This window comes from Alosa alosa, chromosome 11 (genome assembly GCF_017589495.1).
Source record: "Alosa alosa isolate M-15738 ecotype Scorff River chromosome 11, AALO_Geno_1.1, whole genome shotgun sequence".
Classification (NCBI taxonomy): domain Eukaryota; kingdom Metazoa; phylum Chordata; class Actinopteri; order Clupeiformes; family Clupeidae; genus Alosa; species Alosa alosa.
Window position 1 is genome coordinate 32,179,331 of NC_063199.1, and position 13,723 is coordinate 32,193,053.

At 46.6% G+C, this 13,723-nt stretch overlaps 1 protein-coding gene across 1 annotated transcript in view; it reads left to right on the forward strand.

The window, feature by feature from the left end:
• si:ch211-1e14.1 (UPF0606 protein KIAA1549) overlaps window positions 1-13,723 on the forward strand; it is a 59,842-nt gene that overhangs the window by 23,295 nt on the left and 22,824 nt on the right. Inside the window, 5 exon segments of the mRNA XM_048257220.1 lie at window positions 8,521-10,905; window positions 11,007-11,095; window positions 12,219-12,387; window positions 12,710-12,840; window positions 13,156-13,345. Of these exon segments, the coding sequence (XP_048113177.1) occupies window positions 8,521-10,905; window positions 11,007-11,095; window positions 12,219-12,387; window positions 12,710-12,840; window positions 13,156-13,345 (2,964 nt within the window).

Genomic DNA, 13,723 nt, shown 5'->3' on the forward strand with positions numbered 1-13,723 from the left:
CACACACACACACACACACACACACACACACACACACACACACACACACACACACACACACACACACCACACACACACACACACACACACACACAACTATAATTGACTGAATAGAAGGTTCCTAATGCTCTGTAAAAGTGTTCGGTTGGTTGGTGTCGGTGAGCATTCTGTGCCGCCTTCTTTGTCTCATTCATGTGATTTTTCCCTCATTGGCAAGATCTTGTATCGAACTCCTCCTAGAGTGCACCGCAAATCATTTCCACTAACGCACGACCCTGTCACACCGCCTCATCTAGTGCACTGGTCCTCTCCAGTCCGGTCATGTCAAGAGCTGCCAGAGCTGTAGTACTGCAGGTGGCCACACTAGCAAAGACGACCATAACGACAATGGACACTAAAAAACACTGTTTTATGTATCCCTTTGAATAACAGACTAACAACGTCCACACACCGCATAAGCCTACTATAACGAAAACAACATAAAGAATCATTGATCCCTTCACAGCAATTTTCAAGAAGCCTAGACAGCCAATCACAATCCGTTGAATTTTAGACAACACATTAATGAACATGAGGAATACTCCTGGCACACTTTCTTTACCACTGGACCACTGGTACGGATGTTGCAATCGTTGTTAGTTGCAGTTTCAATGACATGTATTCATTTAGGAGACGCTTTTATCCAAAGCCACTTACATAATTATGTCCGTTATTTTACAAGGGCCACTGTCCCTGCTCAAGGGCACAACAGTGGACGCTGGGAATTGAAAGCACAACGTTTCTGGCTCCTGCATGCCAGCCCAGCTCCTTAGCACCACTGTTGTCCATATGTACTGTGCTGCTGTCAGTGTGGACACACTAGTAATATACGCTGCTCTTATTTTTTTTTTCATTATTATATGTGCCCTCTTATTTACTTATTTACTTACTTTTTTGTTTACTTGAATGTTATGTTTGTCTGTGGACTTAAATTGGTAAAATATGTCTTGTCTTCACCGTGGGATAGTGAGAAACGTAATTTCGATCTCTTTGTATGTCTGGAACATGGGAAGAAATTGACAATAAAGCTGACTTTGACTTTGACTTTGACAACACCGCCTTCTTTATCCACTACTGTTGTTTAGCTATAAGCTCGGACTAAAGAAACAGTTTGTGTTATTTGTAATACGCACAAGCAAACACACTGAGTCATACACTCTCTGATCACCACCTGGACAGCTATCTGATATGACCTTCTCAATCCGATATGTGTGTGTGTGTGTGTGTGTGAGAGTGTGTTTGTCTTCATTGATGTGCTCATTGCATGAGTTTGCAAGTGTCGAAGTGTCTGTGTATGTGGATGCACGTGATGGGGGGGGGGGGGGGGTTTGCTGGGCTCCTAAGGCACTACCTTTAGTCATGCAAAGTTCACCACTTGTTATGTGCAACCTTATATAAGACATGTAAACAAGTGTGTGTATCCAGAATAGTTGTGAGCATGTGGCATGTGGCATGTGTGTGTGTGTGTGTGTGTGTGTGTGTGCGTGTGTGTTTGTGTCTGTGTGTGTGTGTGTGTGTGTGTGTGTGTGTGTGTGTCTGTGTGTGTGTGTGTGTGAGTGTGTGTGTGTGTGTGTGTGTGTGTGTGTGTGTGTGTATGACAGATGGCAGCGCTGGGCATTCCTGTGCTCTGTCACTAAGGCTCCTCGTCTCAGGTGAACACTGCGCTCGCTATCTGTCTTCTGGCTGGAAAACGCGTTGCGTGTGTGTGTGTGTGTGTGTGTCAGAGGGAGGGAGAGCCTGGTGCCTGCTGTCCGTCTGCTGGCTGAAGACCTTACCTCACTATCAATTATTGAATGGATCAGGAGTACCACTTTTTCGTGTGCGTAGTGTGTGTGTGTGTGTGTGGGAGCACTGAGCATTTAGGCCTAAAGCTTTGTTTGGTTAATTGCCCCACAAAAACGATGAATATTCGGCACTATGTCATTCACATTTCCTATTTGATAGTCAGACTATATTTAGCAGTGTTTGTGCTTATGTTCAGTACATTATTTTTACAGCTATTACAAAAATGCCAGTCTTTCAGACATGTTAGCTAGACAGTCTAATCCTGACAGAAATCCTATTTCCCCAACAGCACTAGAGTACATTCCAGTCCTGTATGCCATACTGATAATATTGGTAATAACAACACAAAGCTCATCTTTCAAATCACAGACTTCAAGAATACTCAATCATGTCATGCATAATATTGTCAGACTCTGCAATTCCTACCACAGTTCAACGTCCTTGGCATACTTGGCATGTGCATACTTGGCAGAAAGTGTCTGTGACTTATTAGCCCCTCCATATTTGGCAAATTGAAAACTCAAGATGTTTTTGTTTATCAGGGGAAGTGCGTATGAAATCAGGACTCGTCCCGACCTTGGAGTCAGATCTGTTTCTGATCTGAGTGGATCCATTTTGGAGCGAGCAGCTATCAGCGTCCCCGCAGCACTTGGCGTAGAGGATTGGAGTGTGTTTAGGGAGCCCATTAGTCTGATATAATCAGCTCCCAGGGATTTTGCAGTTTCTCTTTAGGATGAAGTGAAGGCAGTTCCACTGGGTTGATACTACAACAGTATTGTAGCCCCAGAGCAAATGGTGAGTGGCTTCCAAGAAAAAAGCAAGATGCTATGAACGCTGACGCTATTGTCCATCAGACGTAGATAATGTGATCAATGTTCAATCTCTCTGAAGATGGCATTGCAGAATGCAGAAGTACAATGACTCTGCAGATAGGACAACACATTTTCCCAGACAATACCCTTGTTCCATGCTCTGGTGTGGTGAAGGGAAGCCATCCTGTTGACTAGAAGAACGTAGGTCTTTGGTAGATTCATGCTGTGTGATTCTTGTAAAGAGTATCGGAATCAGAGAAGAAGAGAGGAAAAGGATGGGGGGTACAGGGGGTATTAAAGGATGGGGGGTATTAGAGTGCTCAGTTGAATAATGAGGGTTTAGAAAAGGACTGAACTTTGTTACAGTCCATCTTGCTTGGTCCTGGTGATGTGAGGCCCAATCTGCTGATAGAAGAAATAAGGAAACAAGGAAATGTGACAAAATCTTTGGTGGGATGTAGGCCAATTGAAGTATACACCTATTTAAGGATCTGCCCTTACTACAGTGCCAGTATAGTGCAAGATATAGGCTAGTGTAAGACCTGAGTGCCTGTGTGAGTGTGTCTTTTACTGCACTCAGTAATTCATTGGGCTGATTTTTTTGTCCAAAGCAACTTACATGTGTCAATGGGCTTGTTTCCCTGGAGCAACTCAGGGTTAAATGCCTTGCTCAAGGGCACGACAGTGTCAGCCAAGATTTAAAACACACAAATTTTCCAGCAACTGCATGCTAACCCAGCTCCTTAGCCACTACATTACCACCATCACTGCAACGCTAGCATATCACCCCTGTCTTTTTAGCCTCCCCATCCCATATGCATTCCTGCTTGCTTAGCCTACACCCTCCTCAGCATGTGAGAACTCATAGGAAATATGTGTGCGGGACGTTCAGAGAGGCAGAGGGCAGGGCGGTGAGGAGCGCGAGGGAGAGGTGAGGAGAGACCCAGGGCTGGAGTCTGGCAGTGTTGAGTCACAGCTCACTCATTCGCTCGCCCCATAAAACCTGGACACAGAACAGACAAGAGCTGCTCCCCCTTCGCCGTGAGGTCAGCAGCAAGGCTCACTCAAGAGATGGAGGGAGGGATGGAGGGAGGGAGGGAGGGAGGGAGGGAGGGAGGGAGGACAGGTGAGCCACGAGCAGTGGCGGAAAAAAAGAAAGAAAAGAAAAGAAAAGTCACTTTTGTGAAATAGCCGTTCTCCTCGTGTTGCCTGCCGAGGGGCTAGTTCTCTGTTGCTTTTCTCTCACTGGTCATTAGAGTGGAAGGGGAGGGGAGGTGGGGCTATCTACACGTGGCTCCGTTTTCTTCTTTGCACTCGTTTGCACTCCATGAGGGAGTCTCTGTATGGCGTTGGCAGGCATCACTGCATCCAGCTGCAAGTGCAGGACAGGATACTTCAAATGCTTGGCACAAGAGAAGCGTGATAGAAGACACACAAGCACACACACACACATTCACACTCTCACACACTCTCACACACACATACTCATACGCACGCAGGCACACACACACACACACACACTCACAGACACACACTCACACTCTCCTCTCACACACACACACTCTCACACACACTCTCTCACACTCACACACTCTCTCACTCACACACACACACACACACTCCCTGACTCCCACTGTTAAAAAGTGAAGGGGCTTTATTTTGGGGTAATGGCAATGTGGCGGCCCCGTTAAGGTGCCACGGGAGATGATTTTGCTGATTTGCTCTGTTTTCTCCTCCTCGCTCGGCCGCCCCAGAGCCTCAACACACACACCCGCTAATGTCAGCTTGGGGTGCAGAGGGACACACACACACACACCCGCTAATGTCAGCTTGGGGTGCAGAGCGACACACACACACACACCCGCTAATGTCAGCTTGGGGTGCAGAGGGACACACACACACACACACCCGCTAATGTCAGCTTGGGGTGCAGAGGGACAGAGAGGAGGAAGAAGACAGGAGCTGTGCTCAAAATAGCAAACAAAAGACAAAGGGTCACAGACATTTTGAAACAGTTTTTCATTTGCTTCAAATTCACTATGAACGTTCGCAAACACACACACGCACGCGCACACACACACACACACACACACACACACACAAACACATGGTGTGAGCGGGCAGGTACAGTAGGTCTTGGCAAACAAACATGGACTAAGGATGACCTAAGGATTACTGTTTCAATTAAACTATTTGGAATGTTTACACAAAACAATTGAATGTAAAAGCATTTGCCTTTGATGTTTTTGAGCCTCTAGGCTAAACCTTTAGAGCCTGAATTTGAGCACACCTCTGATTTCTCTGCTTCTGTATCTCCACTCAAGATCCACAGCGCTGATGGTCAGAGGAAATGGTCTGGGCTGTGGCTAGACACTCCGCTGTGTTGTTTACGCATCCGTGACCAAGATCCACTGAAAAACTACTGCTGGGATCGTAACAAAGAGTCCTAGTATATCAAGGGAAATAAAACAGTGGTTTGGCAGCCAGTTCAGTGTTTTTGGGGTTTGTTTTGTTCACAGATGTTCAACTAGAAAGCGTCTCATTGAACGCAAAGTGTAACATCACTCACTTCAGTGTTTATGTGTTTGTGAGTCTAAAAGAAATGTTTTGGAGTGTGTGGTATTTCTGAATATCTATGTGTGTGTGTGTGTCTAAGAGAGAGAGAGAGAGAATGTAATAGTATGTGAAAGAGTGTGTTTGTGTTTGTGTGTGAGAGAGACTGTTTGTGTACAGTATGTGTGTTAGAGAGTCTGTGTGTATGTGTGTGAGAGAGAGCTTTTTATATGTATGAGAGTGTGTGTGTGCGTGCTTGTACTCTCTATAAGTCACTGTAAGACCCAGGCTGACGGTGTGCGTGCTGACTCACTGAAGTGAGTGTGTGTTGTTGTTGCGAGCGGGCTGTCTGTCTGATCTGTCTGCTCTCTCATCTAACAGTCTGTCTTTCTGGGCTTCCAAACGCCGCAGCTCGGCTGCATATCAAAGCAGGCCGTAAATGGGCCTCTCGTTATTGAGTATTTTTAGCTCCAGCTGCTTCTCTTTCAACTCGTGGGTACGTGAGCTGTCTCTCTCAAGAGTGTCTGCGTGTGCGTGTGCGGTGTGTGTGTGTGTGTGTGTGTGAGAGAGAGAGCGAGAGTGTGGACATGTGGATGTGTGTGTGGGTGTGTGAGAGAGAGTGTGTGTGTGTGAGAGAGAGATGGAGAGCGAGAGTGTGGACATGTGGATGTGTGTGTGTGTGTGAGAGAGAGAGAGAGATAGAGAGCGAGAGTGTGGACATGTGGATGTGTGTGTGTGTGTGAGAGAGAGGGAGAGAGAGTATGACTGTTTTATTGCTGTTTCAGTCTTTCTGGTCCTCATCAGAGGTCCCAGCATTATCCTTTGCCAAAACCTGATCATAACCATAACCGTCCTAATGAATCCAAGAGACCAGAGCACTTCAAACAAGCACATCAAAACGCATGAGCTTTTGCAAAGTACAATAGAGACGTCCAAACTTAATCATGGAATAGGATTAGAAGAAGACAAAACATTTCAGGCAGTAGAGACTAAACTGATTCCGAATGGAACGAAAAGGAGTCAGTAGATAAACAATCCAATGGACCTGTGCCCTGGCAGCGCGTTCGCCCGCTCCTCAGACGTCCCCGAGGGCAACATTAGTGCCATGAGTTGCCCTGCCCGACGCTGCTGTGGCTGCCCTGTGCTCTGAAAGCCTCTGTTCCAAATCACTCTATCAGAGCCATAGTCAGTTTTTCTGGCACAAGGGCCCTGATCGCTTAGGGCTCTGTTCGGATGGCCCCGGTGCGGTGCGGAGAGCTTTTTGTGTTGGGTGGGGCTAAGAGCTGTGTGTCCTGTTAGGGCCACATTAGCGGCGACTGGTGAGAGCCCCTGCACTGTGGCCGGACAGAGGCGCGTTAGGTTCATATGCTAATGACTTTGACAGGTTGTCACCAGACTTTTGTTCTGCTGTTTTGGACACACGAGTGGAACACGTTCAGCGACATGAGTGCTGCACTCAGCTGAACTCTTAGGCTGTCCTTCTGGCAGACTGAAGCTGCCTTTATCCAAGCTGCTAATGGATACCTTATCTACTCTCTCTCTTTCTCTCTCTCTCTCTCTCTCCCTTTCTCTCTATCTCCTCTATCTGTCCTCTCCTTCTGTCTTTCTCTGTCTCTATTTTTCATTTCTCTGTGTTTAACTCCACTGAGGTTATATAAACTGGCCCCATAGCTGTTCAAAGACCAGCCTCTTCATTCCCTTATTCGACTCTTACCCTTATGAGCAAGGACATGAAAACTGACCCCTGGTCCAGCCGGTATGGGGAGTAAAGCTCCACTTTCACTGCCATGCATCTGTGTTTCTGGGCTCGTTCAAAGCCTCTATGGCAGACCCCTTCTTCATCCCAGATGCCTTGCTCCCACACTACACCGCTTCATAATGCTCCACTCTAAACTTCTTGTTTAACTCCATTAGGGTTGGAAATACCAGACTAATGGAACATTTATAAAAGACCTTTCGGAATATAAACCAGGCGAACTGATACTTGCTGCTGAGAAGTGGCCTTATGAAAGGCTGCTGCTTAATTATTGAAATGCCTGTTTCGTGGCATTGCCTGTTTTCCCGGGCAAACTCCTGTGTGTTAATGTGTGTGTGTGTGTGACTGTGTGTGTGTGGATGAGAGAGAGAGAGAGAGTTTACAGTGTGCTGCGCAGTGTTTCGTGTCTTGTGTAACCACGCTCAGTTAGCGAGCCAGCCAGCAGCCGTGGCTAGCTGTTGCGTCTCCGTGCTTTGTGAGAGTAAATTAGCAGCACAGACGTTTGTCCGCTTCAGGCTCTTCATTAAGAACAAGTGAGATGCTGGGGAATTAGCAGCGAAGCACAAAATATGCCAACCAGATTGCCAGTCCTCTTTTTGAAATCAAGAGGGACCATCTTTTTGTACTAAATGAATCTTTTTTATATAGGTCATTTCTGTTTGTGCATAAGCCAGTTCACAGAAATTATTTTCTTTGAAGATTACGTTTCGTTTGGTGCCCTCTTTATAATAGACCCAGAGGAAACATGGACGAAATAATTTACCGAGCAAGTGCAACAGCATTTGTCTTTTCAAATTATTGTTGATGAACAAAAAAATGCATGCTGTTATGCAGTTATCTAAGTAAATGTTAATTATTAGTGAGTAGTCAGATGTTCGTCTAGCAGACAAAACCTTGGTGCTCTACTGCTTCAGTGACTCTGACCTGGTTTCAGAGCATGCTTGAAGTCACACTAGTCAAGTGTCGATGGTTTCTGTTCTGTGATTTTTCCATTTTATCACCATTTTGCCTAATGGCCCATTTAAAGCTTACATGACATGACCCGAGGCTTTATCTGATACTCTGACATGAAATAGAAAAAACATTAATTGACACCTACAGGTCTCATTGGTTTCTCTTTGGTTTCCCCTTGTTCATGTAGCCTACTAGTCGATCTGTAACCATTCTCTTGAACTTAACCTTTTTGTGAGATTTTAGTTCAGTCAGGAAATTGCCTTTATTGTGGCTGTTCTGTTGACTGCTGAATGCATATTTCATTCTAGAGACATTTTTTTCAGAGTTCAGAATGGATCAGGATATGAGTGTTCTGTTTTTCACTTGCATCAAGGAATCAAGTACAAATCAAATAAAATGTCTGATGTGCTTCAGGGTGTAATGGAGCTTGTGAGGTCACCAGCATGTGACCTGAGACATGGTTCATTTCATATTGATTATTCCAAACGTTGATTATTTACGCCCTGTCCATCAGACAAAATGATCGATTGACTGATTGATTGATCAAATTCGTGACTGTCCAGAAGATCCTCTGACATGACATGACTGACTCACCACTCTTTGCTAACATTTCTTTCCCAGACTGGCCAGTGATGGCATCCAGCTTGCCAAACCAGCTTCCCCTGGCAGTGCAGAACCATGTCCCAGAACCATCACCTGCCGCCTTACCAGCATCATTCACTGAGGCCTCCACCCAGACAGCCGTCCGTATACCGGGGCATTCCTCCTCCATAGTTGCCCCCCTGCCTCCAGCCAAAGGTCTTGAAACAGATGGCAGTAAACCAGTTCCCCTTAAAGCCTTCATGCCCAGGTGGGACTCAGCTCCCCTTCATGCTCCCCCACCTGCTGCCCCTGAATCTGGGGAAGAGTCTGTGGAAGGGCCCCTGGAGGCCCCAGCCCGACGGCCCCGAGAACTGCAGCAGCCGTCAGTGCCTCTCTCTCAAATCGTGCCCTCTTCAACAGCACAAGTGTGGTCCTCTTCTCCATCATCCGCTTCCTTTATTGCTGTTGTAATACCTGACCACAACAGCACCCATGTGAGGCCTCCGATGCCTCCCCCGGTGGAAACCCAGGCAACCAACTCCACCACCTCCTCAATCCCATCTGGCACCCAAGGACTAGAGGTCCTGCCTGCTGCCATAACAACTGCCAAACCTCCTGTGGAACCTTCCGGTAGTATAGAAGACCCCAGAGATCACCAGTTGTCGCCGAGCTTCAACCTGAATATACAGAATGATGATGGCACTCTAGAAGAGAATCTTAGCCATGTACTGATGGGGAACCACAAAGGGATGACCACTTCGGTAGTGCCCACCATGGGTCCCATGGAAGACTTCTACCCAACCAACACCATGGAGGCGGACTGGGGTTCTGGAGACTACCAGGAGACCATGTCCTTCTTGGGATCTGAGGGGGACGACTACTCCCTGGTCTCCAGTTTACCCTCAGACATGTATGACTTTGAGGACTCTAACTCAGAGGCCTACGACACCTCTTTCCCAACTCGCGCAGCTCTGGTGCCTTCTGGGACTCTTCTTACAAGGTATCCCAAGGAATCCAGTGTACTTCCGGAACTACACGTCACCAGATCACCTGTTTTAACCAGCCCAGTACAGCCGGTCATGCACATGACCCGCACACCCAGTTTTACCAATCCAGACCAGTATGATGCCCATGTGACCAACTCTCCCAGTTCCAGAGCCACCAGTGTGTTGCCTGGCTCCCCTGGTCCTACCTTACTTTACAGTAGGCCAAATATAACCAGCCCTCCTAGTCAAACAACCACAGTTTCCAGCATAAACATGACAGCTTTGCCCACTTTCCCTCCTGGCTTTGCAGAGCCTTTCACCAATTCATCCAACGTCAACATCTCAAATCCTCCTCTAATCAGGCCAACAGTGTTCATGCCCCCTCCTGGTTCTTCCACAAAGTCACCAGTCTCCCCCCAAGACAGCGTGTCCAGCCTTGTGCCAGATTGGTCAGACGGCGTGACCATTGAGCCCACAGACCTCCTGCTGCCTGACATGAACAGCCTGGAGTACTTCACCATCCAGCAGACCAAAGAGCCCAGCAGGCTGCCAGAACAAAGGCCCAACCACACCAGCCCTTCATCCGGTAACTCCATCACTCCCATGCCCATCCTGACCACTGGAGTTTTCACAGTGAATCCAACTCAACTGTTTACTGCCTCATTTGGTGAGGAGCTGCTCCCTGCCCACAACAGCTCTTGGCCCGAGGAATCTTCAACGGATACTTCAGGATTTGAGCCACCGAGCTTTCCAACATCGGAACCTGACCAGACGTCACAGCAAAATACCACATTTCTGGATCCCTCCATGGTGCTTACGCCCTCCATGGAGCCCTCAGTGCCCAGCACAGAGTGGAGTCAGGGTGGGGGCTCTGATTGGATGAGCACTCCATCAATCCTGACAGCCCAAGTCAATACTACATCCCTGCATACTCCTGTCCTGCCCTCAACTACACATGGACAATGGGACATTACTCCAACTGTCTTGGAGACCCTGACCAATGGTACCTCTCTCTTTCCTCCCAGTATTAGCCCATCTGCCACTGTTGGTGTTACCCCTGAGTCCTCCCAGTCAGACTCCAATGCCACCACTTTCCCCTTTGCCCCAACACATCCTGCCCCAAATGCCACCACCATCCCCCTAACCCCAAGACCTTTTACCCCCAATGGAACATCACTCACCGACATGGCTGATGAAGCCATCACTATGGGAACACCATCCGACACCACAGCAACTGAGGATACCCTGACAACCATCAATACCAACACAGCATCGCTCAACATGACTATTCCCACAGCTGTAACCACTGTTCTAACCACGGTTCCTGACATCCCTACTAAACCGCCAGCAGCTACCACCTCAAAACCCCCTCAGACCACCACCGTTCGAGAGTACCTGTGTAACATCACCGACCCCGAGAACTATCTGGTCAAAGTCGGTAAGACTCATCTCCCTGACTTATGGTAGCTGACATGATATTGTTTTTACTAAGGGAAGATGGTATTTTATACTATTGCTAACCTCTGTCGTACTGTATAGGTTTCTCAGCAGGGTCCACAGTTGGATATGCCAAAGCTAAGGTCCGTGAGATCCTGAAGCCTGAGTTCAACCAATCACTGGAGCTGCAGGTAAGTTACAAAAGTCACAACTGCCTTTAGTGGAGGGCATTCATGGATTTTATAATGGTACTGCAAAAGAGCTCATGTTATAGACAGAGTGACTAGCATAATTGCCAAAGTTGATTACAATTTCCTTGGAACATGTATAGTCTAGCAATATTCAGACTAAAGATGTTGAGTTGCTGCTTCCGGTGCAATTTCCCCCCCACCTGAGAGCATTTATGGTTCCAGAAAGCCATTAGTTAGAACTGAGAGATAAACAGTTCAAGTATTCTAGATTTGCTTATTGCTCACAACAGCGCCAAAATCACATACAATTTTCAGAGATTGTAGTATCCACTATGTTGAGACTTCACGGAGTGCCATATGTTGGCTTCGAGGAGCGATTACCGCAGCACATTAACGTTCTTCCAAAGAACTCAAGCGTCTTCAGGCTGACGTGAAAGGAAGGGAAGGGAAAACAGCTGAGTTATTTCATCTTCTTTTCATGGCCGATCGTGTAAGTTAAGCCTTGGATGTTGACTTGAAAGGTCTGGAGTGGAGGTTACATAACCAGAAAGGTGTTAATTAGCTACTGAGGTTATGTCTGCCAGCGGAAAGAAACTGAAGCTCTTTCAGTTGGTTATGTAACATCTTGTACTCCATCTAAAGATCATGTTTCATGTACATTTCTGTGGGAAGAAGGCTTCCTGTTCTGTTTATCAAGTCTGTGTTTATAAACAAACACCAGGAAATGGGGAGGGATGAGATAGACTAGATAGATGTGACCAGTGATGATGTGGGAGACCAGTGATGTCAGAATCAGAACATGAAGGCGCTTTTCAAGCATTTCAAACATGGTAGTTGCCAGTTGCTACTTGATTGGTCAACATTTGTAAATAAATATTTTTAAATGCATGCCCTCTTTGTCAAGCTCACCCTTGGTAAATGTTTAAAAGAGTTCAAGCGTGTGCTGAACAACATGCCATTTTACAAATTATGACCGTATATTTTCTTAATAAACACAGTTTGCTCTAATGATGGAATTCATTGGAAGTCTGTCATTGGATTAATATATTTATGCACACTCATCATGACATATAGAGTGGGTAACTGATGTGTGTGTGTGTGTGTGTCTTGCTTTGGCTTGCAGGTGTTGAAGGCTCCTCCAGACTTTGTGTTCCGGGTGGTGTCGGGTCCTATTGTGTATACGGCCATCTCCGTTGTCAACGCACTGCGCCAGTCGCCCCGGGCAACCCGCAGCATCCTCTATGTGTCTGGTGTTAGCCCCACCCCCGGCCCACAATACCATTTACACACAGGTAGAGAACACACACATACACACACGCACACACTAACCATTTACACACAGGTAGAGAACACACACATACACACACGCACACACTAACCATTACAACACACTAACTAACATACTAACATACAAAACATTACACACTGCATACTGAGACATTCACACACATACTGTATCACACATACTCATACACACGCATAAAACTAGATTGATGCACCCTCTCTGACAAACAAGTACACTTGTAGACAGTGCCTCATAGTGTCATCAATAATCTCACAGCTGAATGTGTGTGTGTGTGTGTGTGTGTGTGTGTTTGTGTCTTTCTTCCACAGTGCTGCAGTTTGTTCCGAGTCACATAGACGTGCGTATGTGTACGTTCAGTGAAAAAATAAAGAAGGGCCTGACAGCTGCCTATGCAGAGGTCCGACGCCGATCCCAAGAGTCCACCAACTTCACTGTGCAGGTAAGAGCACAAATCAAATCCTTTGACATTGTTTTATTTTAAGGTTATTTATGTCTACAAAAATATAGCAGATTTTTCTTTTCGAACAACATTATTACAGTAAGTGTGTGTTTGTGTGCGTGTGTGTGTATGTGCACTGCACAATTTGACACGTGTACTGAGCAAATGAACCCTAAAAGTATTTTTTTTGCCTCATCTAAACTGATTCCAGCTGGATTTTGTGCATTGTCAGTATCAAGTAATGAGTGGATCTTGCTGGTTGCTTGTGTGCATGATGTGTGTGTGTACGGTTAATCCCCTGTGTGTTTGTCTCAGATTGTAAACATCACCGTGAACGGCCTGCCCAAAGCCACGCGACAGCCACGGGCCCCAGTAGATGTCGTGTTTTCGGTGCGCGATGGCCGAGGCTACCTGGAGGGGGCAGATGTGAGTGCACACCTGCGCATCCTCAACATGGTGGAGTTCAGTTACTACCTGGGCCTCCCAGTACTCCAGATAGCCGAGCGTAAGTTCACACGCACACACACACACACACACACATACTGTACCTCACTGTTTACAGTTAGATCTTTTCACCTCATCTGAAGCTGTCTCTAATCACTCCACATGACTGATAGATGTCAATCCACAGCTGCCCTGGCAGAAGAAATAAAATCTTCTTTTTGTCATTTTTGACAGTGCAAGCATCTATAACCTCTCTGCCATGAAATTAGGTTCTCTGTCTTTTAGGCAGGGATCACATTGACTAGCAGCAAGCGGCAGATTTCCTATTGTTCGCTTTGGTTACGGCAGCGTAGAGCTAGCGTCAAACAATTTGAGCGTTGAACTTGGTTCAACTTTCAAAACGTAATGTGAGGCTCGTCATTGGTCAGTTTAGGCAATA